The sequence below is a fragment of the Mytilus californianus genome, unplaced genomic scaffold, assembly GCF_021869535.1.
Source record: "Mytilus californianus isolate M0D057914Y unplaced genomic scaffold, xbMytCali1.0.p SCAF_8, whole genome shotgun sequence".
Classification (NCBI taxonomy): domain Eukaryota; kingdom Metazoa; phylum Mollusca; class Bivalvia; order Mytilida; family Mytilidae; genus Mytilus; species Mytilus californianus.
Genome location: NW_026262734.1, coordinates 63,117,456 through 63,133,963, shown reverse-complemented (window position 1 = coordinate 63,133,963; position 16,508 = coordinate 63,117,456). Strand labels below are relative to the sequence as shown.

The window sequence follows — 16,508 nt, the reverse complement described above, 5'->3', positions numbered from 1 at the left end:
CAAAATAACAAGTTTATGTTTTGTGGGTTTGAACAAAAGCAGAGTTAATGACAATGCGAAGTCGATCTCGCACAACCTTTCATATAATTTAAAACATCAGCAAAGAAGTTAGATGTCAATTGCAAACCTTAGGTGAAGGTTAACTGTTGATTGAATATAGCCGATAGCATACCTACCTTGGCCAATGTTGAGGCCAGTATATAGCAAAAATGTGTACTGTTGGTTGAACGTTGAAATACCAACGTTACCCCAAGGTAAGGCCAACTATGTCATATTTGTTTGAATAGGTGCAACAGTGTATTGGTTTTCCAACATAAGGGCTTACAATGGGCTAACGTTGGGTGTTAACAGATAACTTGTTGCCATTATGTTGGGCAATCATTGAATGCTTGTTTTATGTCGGTTGATAATTGGCAGTTGGCTGTAACTATTTTGTTAGTTTATCTTTGTCTCTATAAATAACGTTGGTAATACGTTGTTTCATTCTAGATTATAATAAGAACCTTGTTAGTATTTGTTTTATTTGAAAACATCAGTTATTGGTTAAGTTCTGTTGATTCTTAATTTGACTTGTATTTAATTGATTCATTGATGGGGTTGCCAAACTAACCGTTAACTCAACGTTGGGCCAGATTTCGCATAATATGTTTGAATCGTGTAACAGTGCGTTGGTTTTCCAACATTGGATCTACGTTGGGCAATATTAGGCGTTTACAGATGATGGTTGGTATTTTATTTTAGCCAACATTTTGAGTTATAATTGGTTGTTGGTTCTATGTTGGTTTATCAATAAATGTCTTATTACGTTGAAAATACGTTAGGTCAAAATAAATTATTGATACGCTTCGTAGAATGCAAAGTGTAAGATAAGAGTGTGAACTGAAATATTTTCAAAAAAAAGGTAATACTCAGGTGCTACAATATAATAATGTGCCATCAAGAACGTATACTGATTTATTTTCAGGAGTTCATTGAAACTTTTATGGATTTTTAATTGAAACCGAAAATACACAACCAATTTTGTTAAAACAGGCACTGAGCATTCTCGTATTTAGAAACAGTTGTGCATTTGTAACAGCTGTGAAAACCATTCTTAAATTTATTTGCACTAGATTACAAGCATACTATGGATTAATGCACCACCAAATGAGGATTCAGTTCACGAACTTACTCATCTCATGGTTTGGAAAGGTACACAGTTACAAAAACCAGGGATCACGATTGACATTTGTAACAAAGTAGTTGAATAGAAAGCTGAAACGAGAGACGAAACAATAAAATTAATTTGACGTAGAGAAAACAAAAGAAGACTGTCTAAACCAGCAGTAACCATTCAATCCTTAAGTTTTATCTTGCTGGCAATTCCCGGCTAGCAATAACATATTATGATTTTTGCGTGCAGCTAAAGTGTTGGTAATGTCAAAATTAACGAAAACGCACCACAATAATACTTTCAGCATTGCGTCCTTAGTTCCATCATACTGGCTCAAAACTGTTTTGTTCTATATGTGCTCAAATCATTCTTTGGTCGAAGATTTCTTATTAAATAAGCTCCTAGAACTTTTTTCGATACTTAAAACATGCCTTAACAAGAAACTTTAATTCAGCTATTTGACAGAAGAATATACTTTCAAACATATAATTTCGGATGTTCTAGATTTATACTGTTATAAAGAGTGTTGTGTATCTGCTTTGGAAATATCCGCTCTTTATATTATGATACAAGTAACATATAGCACTATTGAAAAGACGAAGAAATGCAATTAGTTCCTTTGGCACCATCTTACGGTGATTATAGTTCACAACTCGTTCGCTATGCCCGTGTCTGTTGTGACGTTTTAGATTTTAATGAACGTAATCTATGTATTACTGGTAAATTATGAAATCAGGGATTTCGTTACCACAAATGACTAAAAACCTTAACTAAATCCTTCCATAGATAAAAAGATTTGGTTTTGAAGTTTGGTTGTACCTGTAGAAAACTTATTTTAAACATCCTCATTTTTACGGAGATGTTGTTAACCGTGCCCGGAAATTTAGAAACGATCCTGGTAAACTTATCGATCCTTTAAATAAACTAAAAGGTTACCAATTCAACACTGTAATTAGATCTTAGATTGGTTTTATTAGTATTAATATCGATTTTGTTATCAGTAAATTAAAAGCAAACTAAATATTATTGTTATATACATATGCACTTTCATGGATCTACAATCTGTCGATACCTGTATCTTTGCATTGCATAAGGTCATGTTGTTCTCTGACTGTTTATGACGTCTTTACAGTAAATCCATTGGATGCTGGATGTGTACTGATTGATAATTTAGTCTTAGATGCATGATTTTTTTTATTAGTTGTTATTGGCTTTGAACTAGCTGTCAGTAACTGCGAGTACTCTCAGATCTGTACTTATTGTCTTTTTGTTGTTGGGATGTTCAAGTACCCGGCCACGTCCACTCTGTGTTTTTGTTAGATGTATTTCTATGTGTATCCATCTGATGAGTTAAGCCTTGTTCAACTGATTTTTATAGTTCGTTCTTATTTTATACTGTTACACCACTGTCCCAGGTTAGGGGGGGGGGGATCCCGCTAACATGTTTAACCCCGCAATATTCTGTATGTATGTGCCTGTCCCAAGTCAGGAGCCTGTAATTCAGTGGTTATCGTTCATTGCTGTTTTACATATTTGTTTTTCGGGGTTTTTTTTGTACATTAATTAGGCCGTTAGTTTTCTCGTTTGAATTGTTTTACATTTGTCATTTCGGGGCCTTTAATAGCTGAGTATGCGATATGGGTTTTGCTCATTGTTGAAGGTCGTGCGGTGACCTATAGTTGCTAATTTCTGTGTCATTTGGTCACTTGTGAAGAGTTGTCTTATTGGCAATCATACCACATCTTCTTTTTTATAATTAACAAAAATATATTTGATGCTTAACTTGGAGCACTTAAAGATTTTTCCATATGACACGTAAATATCAATATTTGAGAAATTAAATCCGTTTCGAAAGTAATTGCTTAAAAATTATAATGTTGAAATAGTGTTTTACTTAAGGTTTGTTTCATTGGTTGATCCGAAGAAAATAAGAGAACACGAAATATCCATCAAAACTCTATAACTTCACCCCATTAACCAAAATGGGTTAAGGCAATACGAAAACATTACTTCAATTTACAATCATGACATATTTTTCTTCATGTGAAAGGAAGATGAGCATGATAATATCCCTTAGTCAAAAATTCAACAAAAAACAATATTTATAAGACATTTACAATGTAGCTCATTTCCCAATAGTGGTGATTGTAATTGATATCATGCATATACCAAAAAAGCGACCAATAATATCGAATACCAGTATTTCAACCAAAAGAATTTTTCATTCAAGTAACGTTCAATATTTCTGTAGTGCCAACTTCAGAATTATCAAGGCTGTATGGCCCGGCGATGCAAGAAATGTGCCACTTGCCACGAAATTTTCAGGATTATGTGGTTGCCTGGGCTAACTTGGTTGATTCCATATTAATAAAGGATAGACTGAAAGAAAACACCTTGTCAATTTAATTTGGCAGATATTGTAAAATAAAGATGTCACAGATCTTTTTGTATTTTACATGAACTGTATTGTTCACATACATGATGTGGTAGATTTCGACTACAAATGGAATTCAAGATCTATGTGTAACCATTATTTACTATTACATTATTTACGAAGCACAGTTCTATGTTCTTTTATGCTTAATGCAATTCATCTACGTATGATGTTAGAATTGAACATCAAAACCATTTACCATTTCTAAACAATTCTTTCATTATTATATATACTAAAAAATTACATGGCGAAAAAGTTGTACTTTGTTTAATCACTCAGAATCAATGAGAAGCTATAGTCTGTTGTTCAAAGCATATACTTGTTTAAAGCTAATCATGCTAATGCATGTTAAACTTTAAGATTTAATTTTTGCTATTTATACTAGTTAAAACGATTATTTTTAATTTTTTCTGCGTTGTTGAATTGCTGGTCTCACTGATGTATATCTAAGTTCTCCTTTCTGTCATTTCGTAATAAATTTTAAATAGAAATTTTGAGGTATAAGGTCTACCTCACTTTCTATGCAAATCAAAATGAATAACTAAGGTAAACATGTTTTTCTCCAAAAGCACCAAAGGATTGAATTAAGGTGATTTCAGAATGTTAATATTATGTTTTACGTTGTTTTACAACAGCAACAAAATATAGAAAAAGAAAATTTTGTTTATAGAAAAGTTCACATCTCACTAGACTTTTATGCTTTGAAACATATTTTCTTTCCTGTGGCATCTCTCTATGTGTGAACAATTAACCTTCTTCAGAATTTGTGAGGTGCTTCCTATAAATTTTTAAAATATAATTTTTATGCATACTAAACGTTAATAACATTTCGCCTCGATCCTTTCGATACAGTTTTTTTTTTTGTTACACCCTCATTGTGACTCTAACAACATCATAAAAGTATGTTAAAATAATTTACTATATTCTTTGCATGTCGCATGGAAAAGTTTGTTTTCCTAAAATTTGCGCCAAATAAAGTTGTGACTATACATGAGACCGTTATGGTAAAAAGATGGAGGGGAGGAGGGGTTGCAAGTAAAATATACAAAAATCATACCCTATGCATATAGCGAAATATGTATCTACGTATAATGTTAGAATTGAACATCAAAACTATTTATCATTTCTAAACAATTATTTCATTATTATATATAATAAAAAATTGCATGGCGAAAAAAATGTACTTTGTTTAATCACTCAGAATCAATAAGAGGCTACAGTCAGATAAGCTGTTGTTAAAAGCATATATATACTTGTTTTAAGCTAATCATGCTAATGCATGTTAAACTTTAAGATTTCATAGTTCCAGATTGCAGGTTAAGCTTACGAATTTTAATGATAGATATATATTTACAATAACTAAGTATGTAAAAGAAATAAATAAAGTAAAAATATATCAGAACCGCGTATATAATCACAGCAAACGACAAAAGCATCAATATATATTTTATGTTCATATTTTGTTTTCAAGAATGATCTATTTTCTGTAAAATTGAGATTATTTGTTCGTTTCTATTTTCCTTTGCATACGACAACGGGGTTCGTCCAAATTTATCTGGTTGATTTACCAAAGCTTTATATTTACATAATAAGCTTACAATTTCAGAGTTACCATATATACAAGCAACATGTAATGGTGTACGTTTGTCTAATTTTGCTTTGTTGATATCCGCTCCATTTTTTATCAGCAACTCAGCCATGTCTGTGAGATTTTTATAACTTGCCAAATGCAGTGCCGTGGAACCGTTTTTGTTGATGTCGTTGACGTTTGCGCCATTTTCAATTAGAATATTTACAACATCTATTTGATTTTCATGAGCTGCTAAATGTATTGGTCTAGACTCTTTAATGTTTCCTTGATGTATATCTGCTCCGTGATGAAGCAAAAGTTTTACAATTTCTTTATGGCCTTCATGAGATGCAAAATGCAATGGTCTTGATCCGGTAATTTGTCCTTTGTTCACTACAGCTGTTGCCCCGTGACTGAGTAAAAGTTCAACTATGTTAGTATAACCTTCGTGGGATGCTATGTGAAGTGGCGTAAAACCAAACTCGTTTTCTTCGTTGACTGGTAGTTCTTTTTGTATAAGCGAGTGTACCAATTCGTAATTTCCAACACGACACATTTCATGCATTGCTGTTAAGATTCCTAAGTCTGCACAATTAAAAAAATAAAGACAGAATATTACCTTCATTGCTAATCTTATTTATGAAATGTCTATCACTGTTCAATGATTTAAGAATTATTCTTTTTTATGTTCAAGATATGATTTATACATTATTTCATTATTCGACAGAATGAGAATGTATGATGTATATCATTGTTTTGTGGGTTTAATCGTTGTATTGCATCTAAGGATGTATATTGTTTGGAATTTTTATGTCAAAGCATAAGTTTGAATTGCTGTTTGTTATTCGTTTTACGATTGTCGATGTCTGCTTAAAGTTGATGTAATTGGTGTTGTGTTAGTTTGACAAACACTTAACAGATGTGCATTGTATTCACAAGACATACATAAATATATATTTGGAAAACAATTCTTTAATATATGTATCATATTTGTTTTGTAATTGCCGGCGAAAATATCACACAATGTTTTTACAGGGACATAACTAGAATCATGAGAACAAGAGTTGGCAAATCTCTGACAATATTGCTAACCAGGATAAAAATTACCACTTTACATGTTTCAAACAGGATAAACAACTGGAAATGTAATTAATAAAGTTAATAGGCAAATTTGTTCCTTAATCGTTCATTTTCATTAAGTTGATATTCATGTCAAACAAAGGGATAAAAATGTACCTATAAAAGACAACTTAAGCAAATGCTCCTCAGCTTTAGCAGCTTCCAAAAACATTAATGACTAATGCAATGATTTGAAGATCTCAACTTGCTTATTTATCAATTTTGCTGTATAAAGTTTATCTCTATTTAATATATTTGATATCCAATAATGCTATAACATTATCGTCTAAGGGCAATAAATTCAATAGATAATAAATAAATTTGGAGTTTTTACTGTCTTCTGATTGGTTAAAAGTATTACCTTTATTTTCAATGTTGTCAATTTTTATGGGGACACGCCCACTCTGACGTTGTGTATTCATACGCCAACATGTGGGTACGTTGTTATTGTTAATATAAATAATATAAAAAGCTCTTTAAGCCTTGTTTTTGATAGAAATTTATTTATAATGAATGGCTATTATTTATTTTGAATTTATTGAACCATAAAATTAATTTTTGACTCTTCACATTTTACATAAGCCGCTTCGCGGATTATTCAATGTGAAGATTCAAAAATTAATTTTATGGTTCAATAAATTCAAAATAAATAATAGCCATTCATTAAATACTATGACCGTTTTGATGGATTTACATAAGATCTTGACTTTTACGAGAATGCATGCCCCTGTCAGAATTTTCCTATATTTTACACCTTTAAGGACAGAAGACGTCAAAGGTTAATTTTGTTCTCTTTTTTTCTGTAACGAATGCTATGTTGATTAAAAGATCGTTATATAATTTTTCAAAACTAAAATCTAAACATTCAGCCCTTTTTCTGCAAAATTTGGTTTAAATAGGTTTTGTTGTTTCTGACGTGCAGATCTTCAAAATTGCGAATGATACGAAAAACTGTAAGCTACGGACAATAGCTCTAATATTTAGCCAATTGACATTTTCAGTTATTTTTACTTGTAGGTTAATCTTGCCTTGCTGATAATAGTTGCTGTTTACGGTATTGTCTTTGAAAGGCTTTAAGATGATAATTGGCAAAAATGTTTAAACTGGAAAAAAAAAAATCTGTACCTAAACTTTTTTTTCAACCTGGTTTGCTTTAGGAATTGTATTTCTAAAACAATGTGAATGACACTTTTCTACTTTTATTTGAATTTGTGAAGAGGAATCATCGTTTCACAATAGATTCTACATTCTGGGATTAATTTTATAATTTTAATAGAAGTTCTTTAATTCCTTTATAGATATATTGATGATGCCTTGTCACCAAACAACTCAAATTTCAGTGAGTGTTTTGCGTCTCATATATATCCTAGTCTACTTCTGTTTAATGATACAACCGAAACTAGAAAGTCTCTTTCACATCTTGATCTTTTCATATTGACACAGATTGACAATTTCAAAATAAAACCTATGACAAATTGTCAACTTACAAATGTTCAGCAGAAACATAACATCTGCTTATTTGTATGACGTTTACATATCTCAATGTATCGGTCGTGTATCGCATATCTGTTTCAAAAAACATACATTTTTTGGTAATCCATTAGTGCGCTAACAAAGCGAGTAATTTTTATTTTTTTTATACGATAATTTTGTTTAAACTTACGTTGATCAAACGATCCATTCCTTATTAACTCACAATCGTTGCCTAGTGCTGGATATAATTTAACAACGGCCTGAAACAATAATTGGAAGAAACAAAAGTTCAAACTATCACATTTCCGTGTTCAGTGAACCCACAATCTGGCAAACATTGTAAAGGTATAATACCACCATTGTTTTTCTTCTATTAGTCTTTGTTAAAATTGCACTTTTCAAAAAATTGTGCAGAATTTATCTTTGTTTCAAATAAAGAAATACTTGGCATGAGTAAAGTTTTATCCTGTCCAGTACTACAGAAAAAATTGCACATTACATTTCATTGCATATAAGATAATAACCATCACTGGAAGTTAACCGATCAAATGTTCACCCTTTTTTCATGTGTACAAGCTTTAGTAACCATGTAACCTCAAGTTTCAAAAACATTCTATAGAAACACCAAAAAAAAAATAATGGTGCTTTGACCACCTAAGATATATGTTTATGACTCAGAATTTGTTTACTGCAATGAAATGTAGGACTAATTTCCTACAACAGTCAAATTCAAGGGAATATTTTTTTTCGACCCTTTTTCGTATGCAACCGGATGTGACGTTCTATGACTTGGTGGTAAAACACCTAAACATTTCACACAATAACACACATTACGTCGTGTGAGTGTTATAATGATGCAAGTCCCATTTTTCTAAATATTTGGAAATTGAATTTGAAGTTTAAAAATGCATATCATAAATAGTTAACTAAGAAAAGCAAAGCTAAGTAGAATTTGACTTCAAAAAATTGTTTGTTTAGTAGACATGCACCTTTCATAAGTAGAGCACCTCCTTTTCTTGAGATAAAGCACTACACGACAATCACTGCTGTTTAAGAAATTTATATCGATTTTTTTGGAGATAGATCATTTTTTAATCGTGCGATACCCCAAGTTTGTAATGCTTATCGTGCTAAGAGTAACTCATAGCCTGAGTTCAAACCATGCAAACAATTTAAGCATAGGACTACTAAAATCATTTCAATAATAAATAGTGTACAGCAAAACTACTTGAAAAATAGTGGCGATACAACACTATAAAACTATTTTTCTCTGAACTTTCGGTGTCCAACTAGATTAATAAGTTAATATGATTCAATACGAGTGTTGATATAGAACAGTATAGTTCTGACAAAATGTAGAATGTAAAAATCTCGTGTTATACAAAGTTGTACAGAGAGATAGACCATGGTGCACCTGGATATCAAGTTTTAAGTTATTGTGGCCACATCATTATGTTAAATTAATATTCTTTACCAAAAAATTACCTGATACATGACGGACTGACACATGGAAAGACGATAGAACATAATGCCCAATACTATCGTAGTCGGTATGCTTAATATACAATGATTATTACATTTCTTCGTTCTAACTTTATATAATATAATGATATCTATACGACGTAATGTAATGTTCATCAAGATCTGTTTACATTAAACAAAAATGCAACTTAGTTTCTACTTTTGTTTACTAGGTTGGTAGTCATCTTCAACCTAAGAGATGCATTTAATTGACACCATATCTATGTCATTCCCATCTTCCATCTCGAATACTATCATCGTTATATATTACGTGCATAGAAAACAACGAAAAACATGTAGTTCAACTCCATAACCTGGGAGTTCGCTTCTTTTTAGAATCGAAATTGAACAGTTGACTAGTCCATTTCATTTTGGTTTATCAATGGGGTAAAAGTTATGTCTTATTACCTCACAAAAATATCAAATTATTATTAAATAATTTTGCTAATATCAAGAAACATTCCCCGGAAAACTTTAAATGTAAAATATATGCATTTTTTTAAAGGGTCAATACGTCAAAAAGCATCAAAATTATTTGAAGCGCATTTACGCATTTACGCAAGTAAAAACGCCTGCTTGTTTTTTCATATAAAATTACATCCTCTAATTATATGCAGCTAGTAAGTCATCTCAATTACAACCAATTTGTGTATATGTAAACAATATTGCACACTTGAACTGGAACCGAATTCGTCTACCTCACTGAATCTAGTTAGGCATTGCTAAGGATATTTTAGATAGGGATAATATGACAGATATTTGAAATTAATTTCTTGCAAAATCCAATGATCAAATTAAAGTTACTTTTATCAATTAAACCTATATATAAATAAAAAGATGTGATATGAGAGCCAATGAGACAACTCTCCATCCAAGTCACAATGTATAAAAAGTTACTAAGTATAGGTCAAAGCTTGGCCTTCACCGAACAGCAAGCTATAAAGGGCCCCAAAATGACTAGCGTAAAGCAATTCAAACAGGAAAACCAACGTTCTGATTTATATAAAGAACGAGAAACAAGAAACACTTATGACCCACACCAACAAACGAAAACCACTGAACTCCTGAGTTGGGACAGGTGCATAAAAATGCAGCGGGTTAAAACGTTTTAACAGGCGCCAACCTTCACCCTTTATGTTTATTTTCTTTTGGCACCGTTCTCCAATCTTTATCTTGTAATATTCAAGGAAAAACTATTTGGGTTTCAAAAGTCGCTAAGAATATTATTTTATGCACAAAATTATAGTCTTGCAATAAACATGGTAAAGCTTAAACTAAATCATCATTTAATGTCCTCTTCGGTAACCTAATGCTTTGGAGAATTTTACCCCTACCTCCTTTCACAGTTAATATTCATAAAAATGTTGGCTTCCCATTAAAATCAATAAACTGAGTTGCACTGAATAAATAGATACCAACCTTAGTCATAGCATCGATCGTTTCGTTGAATGTAAGATCTGATACAGAGCTAGTGTGTAAATGTGTCAACTTGTTTCTGTAAAACCTAATTGTTGACATCGCAGTTTCGTTGCTAAAGTCAATGTTGTTGAAATGTGGCAGACGGTCATCGACTGTGAAGTCTGCCAGATTTGTTAGCAGGCATATCATTAGTGTAATATCAAGATCAGCGGACTGCAGATCTGCAAATAGTAAACAACGCGTTTGTAATCATAAGATTTTATAGAAACATATAATCGTGTTTCAACCTGATGTGGTCTTATCAAACATCGATTTTTCTACATATATGTTTATCAAGTCTAATCATCGATACAGTTTTATTTTTTTTCATTTTTGTCACGATAAATCATAATTTGTAAAGAGTCATACTAATTGGAACTTCAAATACGCCGAAGACAATGTAATAAAAATGCTGGATTTTTATCGACAAAATATAATGGATATAGTTGATGTTCTGTCACTCAATAAACCACATTTTAGCAAGTGTTTGCACTTCATATATCCTAGCGTACTTGATGTTAAGGATATCAGTAATACGTATACGTCGCGCTGGTCCTACCCTATTAGAATTCATGCAGTTTGTTATTTGCATAATGGATATACAAGTTTCTCTTTTCTCTTTAACCCTTTCTAGACCCAATGTTTAAAAAAAAAATAATCAACGTGTTGGTTGCCGAAGATCTCAGTAAATGATCGGATAAGTTATAAGATCATAACTTATATTACCTCTCAAGATGAATGATCAGGTACCAGAAAAATTGACATCTTTTTTCAAACTTTTACTACGCAGAAATAGTTCCACCTTCAGAATTCTTGTTAAAGTTATTTACTTTTACATAAGAATATATATTTCATTAAATACAATGTTCTTGATTCAAAGTTGTCTTTTATTAATGTTTGCTTCCATTTCATCCATAGATGCATAAATGAATTATTTGGGCATCAATTTCGTAAATGACTGAGTAATCAGAAATCAGGAATGTGGAGAGGCACTCGAATGGGATTTTGGTTTATTAAATATGAAAATTTATTTGATAATTATTAGAGAAACAAATTTGTTAGTAACTATCTTGATTGAATAAAACCAATAATTCACTGGTACCAATGTACGAATATATATATAAAACATAGTCAAACCACTAAAATAGTATTAACAAAAATATCGAACTCTAAAAAATATTTAAAAAGGGAAAATGTCCATAAAACCTGACGATATCAAACGTTAGACTTTATCAACCAAGGGAACAAATGGAAAACATCTCTCATATTCATGCCTTGGTGTAGGCATTTTCAAAGAAAATGGTGAGATAAAAACCTGGTTTAATATCTAAATATCCCACTCGTACAACAGTTGTTTATAGTTCCGTTACATAGACAAAATTGGTAGAGCAACCCAAACAGACATAAGTGGTTACAATGTCAATAATTAGGATCCAGCAGCCAAAACTGTGTAAATGTACATCACAGACATACAACACAGCTGACTAAATAATTAGAATTACCATACAAATACATATGACAAAGACGCAAACAATAAAAAACCATTATTGCAGTTCATAGTAAATATGACAATGACGTCAACAAAATGTTTTTTTTTGTAGTTTATAGTACATACAGCAAACAAAAACATATTGCCGTACTAGTGCACATTTTCCCGATAAAGTACAAATTAAGTAAAATATAAATACAAGGGTAAAGAAAACAAAAACAACACTGTAAAATCCTCTTGCTTCAGAATCGCACCTCTGGACCCACTTGCACCAGGAACGCCAAAAGCCAAAAAAAAAAAAAGAAAAGTTCTTTGACAAAACCCTGCTCAGACACAGATAACGTTTTACAAAGTCTGAGTACCCTTACAAGAATTTACTCACACTTTGGTTGTACTTTTCTTCCCTCTTGTAAATAAGTATCGAACAGATCAATCAAATTAACATTTTTTTCTTATCACACTCCGGTATGTGTGATATGAAAAACATCTTTTCTTGGTAAAATTCATGACAGGCGATTTGTATAGTTAAACACACTTCCATACATGCATTGTACATTAAATTCATGCAGGCTTGCCCTTATCCACAGAATGGGACGTATAAATCATTTACACATGTTACAATTTTAATTATCAAAACGTACAACATTAATATGATTTACGATTAACCCATTTCTCTGACGTCAGTCTATTGTTCTTACAGTAGATTATTTTTCAAGAATCCACTGACCACTTCGTTAACTTAAGATAACTTATTTTATAACTTTAAACTTTTAACTTTCGATTTTTTATCCTCTCAAGAACGAATGGAATATGAAGGGTTCGATTTCGCACGTATTTTATTCATCATCAGTAGAGTCTTCAGTCTATGTATGATACCACTATACCACGAGTGCTGACATAAATCAATATTTAAATAACATTCTTAAAGCGCACAACTGTCAATATATGTCAATAAACTGTATTCCTATCTCAGAGATAATTCGCTTTTGTTATTTAATAAAATATATTTACTATGTCTGGATTTGTTCATGTTCTTTTCAAATTTATTTAAATTATTTTATTTTGGGCGTTATCTTTTAAGGAAGATTATGTTCTACATTTGTACGTTCTTGAGTATAATTATATAGCAGTATGGAAATATCTTTAAAAAGAGTTTATTCACGATGTCCGGTTTGAACATTGGTCGATTTTCAACATCGTTATAATGAACCGATGGGTCTTTATACGATTGTGGCTATTACACACTAGTTCTAAACACTAGAGAATCAAGGAATTGTATATATTAGTACAATTCCTTGATAAAATAAACATCCATATGCCCATTACACTTGTCACTTTTAACGTACAAGGACTTTTCCTTTTCATCATAGCAAATGCTTACTTATGGTTTTAGTCTTATAATGATATCGAACTATCAATAATATTTTCTTTGTTTGATTATAAATGGTCCAAATATACATCACGTCACCACTGAATGGACTCTTAATTTGAATAAAGTGTGATATACAAGCTACGACCGTAAAACTATTTCTTTGGCTGTAAAACCAGAAACAAAATAATCACCTTTAAATGAAAATGAAGTATATAATACCTCTAAGATTAAAACACTATTTTTGTAGAGAAAAAAATTACAATGAAAAATTTCAATTCGGGTAAAAGGTTTGAACTTTGCACTGTTAATATCACAGTTATGTCTTTCGGTACCAACAACTAGACGATAACGGCTATGAATAGGTTGAATATAAAAGTAAAAAATTGACATTATTATACATTGTACATATGTAGCAAGAGCAACTCTGCTGGAGATTCAGAATGCGTACCACAGATAATACTAGTTAATTGACTGGTTTACGATGGATGTCAAATGTACAATGATGTACTAACGTTAAAATAATCTTAACTTAATGAAAGGGAAACAGTTTAAACAAAATTCATGTATAATTGTGCAAAAAAGACCTTAAGCAATTATTTTATTTATTTCGGAAAGCCTCATTAACTGGAGCATCATGGAAATTGTAATATTATGGCAACTACGCTAAATATATGTATTTGACTTATTACGGTTAAATTGTAGGCAATCCTTAATCAGCTGTAAACAATCACAGATTGCTAAATACTATATATGTAAATTTCAAGGGTTTCTAAATTTTGGTAATTAGAATTTTGAACTATTCAAAAAAAAAAAAAATTTAAATTTTGTATATTTATATATGTCTTTTTGAATAAATCATGAATACGAAAATCTATATAATTTAAATACTTTGTAATGATAAAACATTAAATGAAATATAAATAAACAAGTATGAAATCTGGTAATAAAAAGGGGAGCTTACAACCTATTTAAGTTATATTAAACTTATGTTAACTTGAAAATAGACGTGAACCGTGTGGATATAATCATTTCCAGCTATTATAGAATAAAAAAGACCAAATACGAAATTATTTTTATAAAATTCCGTTGATTCCTTGTCAAAACATAAAACAGACAGTCGTTTTACAAGAAATGGGTTAAGCTAGAGAATTGATCAGAAGTAGTGGATTCGGGAACGATAATCAACTTGCTACTAAAGTCGCTCGTTGATTACTGTTTACGAATTCACCACTTCTTATCAATTCTTACTTACATCTGATTATGATAAATAACTACATGTTATTAACTAATCAAGGTAAAACAAAGGCCATAGCTAATATTGTTATTAGAAACATGGCATATGAGACCAATAAAACAACACAATGATATGATAAAAATACCAAAGTGGCTTTGAGAGATATAGAAAGATGATGTGGTATGAGACAACTCTCCATCCAAGTCACAATGTGTAAAAAGTAAACAATTATAGGTCAAAGTACGGCCTTCAACACGGAGCCTTGGCTCACACCGAACAGCAAGCTATAAAGAGCCCTAAAATGACAAGTGTAAAACAATTGCATGAATTCAAACTGGAAAACCATCGGTCTAATCTATATAAAAAAACGAGAAACACTTATGAACCACATCAACAAACGACAACCACTGAACAACAGGCTCCTGACTTAGGATAGGTGCATACAAATGCAGCAGGTTTAAACGTTTTAACAGACGCCAACCTTCACCCTAACCTGAAACAGTAGTGAAACATTACAACATAAGAAGACACTCTATAGATTATCAATCGAAATGGCTTAACTCGATCAAAATGACATGTAAACAACAGCAGGTAAACATACACTGAACGAATTCATTTGATGTATGACACAATATTAACATGATTAATACAATATTATTAAAAAAGATTAAAACAATACCAAAAAGAAAACTCTAACATGGGCCAAAGTGGCGTTAAATAAAATAACGTACACAGGTAAATCTATATATATTAATTTTGTTGTTAGGAGTACGGAAATATTTTTTACCAAATAAATAAATTTGTTGTTCACCGTACGAGTACAGAAGTGAAAATTTATCGTCATACTAAAAACTTATCAAAGGTGGTACATATTAAAAATAGTGAGAGGAGATATAACACAAAATAGGTAAACATTAAATAACAAAAATGCATTACAAATTGTGTCAACGGGTCAAGTTAACACTAAAGTACGATTTGAGATAGTCTTTATACCAAAATGGTTTAAACAAGGGCAGTATACCAACTTGCATCTTATTCTAGAGTTTCCAGTCTTGTTTAATGTTTTGATATGAACTGCTCAAGACAAGCCAGATATGGATATAGTTAAATATCAAAGCCAGGATCCTGCTAAAAATGTGTTTAGAACTAGCATTTGACAATAGACACAATTTTGAAAAAAGTCATCAACATGTCACAATCTGCCCTCTTACTATACTCACCTAGTAAAACGTGAATCAGTCTATAAGTTCCAAGTATCATTGATATTATATAATATATACTAATTTTATCCTACAAATCATTTAAATAATTCAAATGAAGTATAAACCACATCCAATTTATAGAAATGGTAAAAAAAATCTACAAAAGCGTACTAAATAACAGTAATTGGATGTGAACTAACATCCTTAAATAAGACACTGAAAAGACGGACTGCAACATTTAATTAAACAGAAGTGTACCATTTATATAAACGAGGTGAGCACTCAAAACTAAGTATACTGGTTCGGCAAGGGAATAAATCAGTCCATGAAACACACTAAAAAAACAGTACTGTAACACTATTACTGCATAAAACAGTACTGTTACAAAACGGTTTTTTTTTCCTGAGAGGTAATATAGGTTACGTCCTCATAACTTAACCAATCATTTACTGTACTGCACAAAACGGTTTTGTTCATCATGAG

The 16,508-nt window shown here is 31.3% G+C and overlaps 1 protein-coding gene across 1 annotated transcript in view; it reads right to left on the bottom strand.

Moving 5' to 3' along the window:
- Positions 1-5,045: 5,045 nt before the first annotated feature.
- LOC127710973 (26S proteasome non-ATPase regulatory subunit 10-like) overlaps positions 5,046-16,508 on the bottom strand; it is a 70,386-nt gene continuing 58,923 nt past the window's right edge. The window contains exon 5 of the mRNA XM_052216917.1: positions 5,046-5,742. Coding sequence (XP_052072877.1) covers positions 5,054-5,742 — 689 coding nt within the window. The 3' untranslated portion in view covers positions 5,046-5,053. The remainder of the gene's footprint in view (positions 5,743-16,508) is intronic.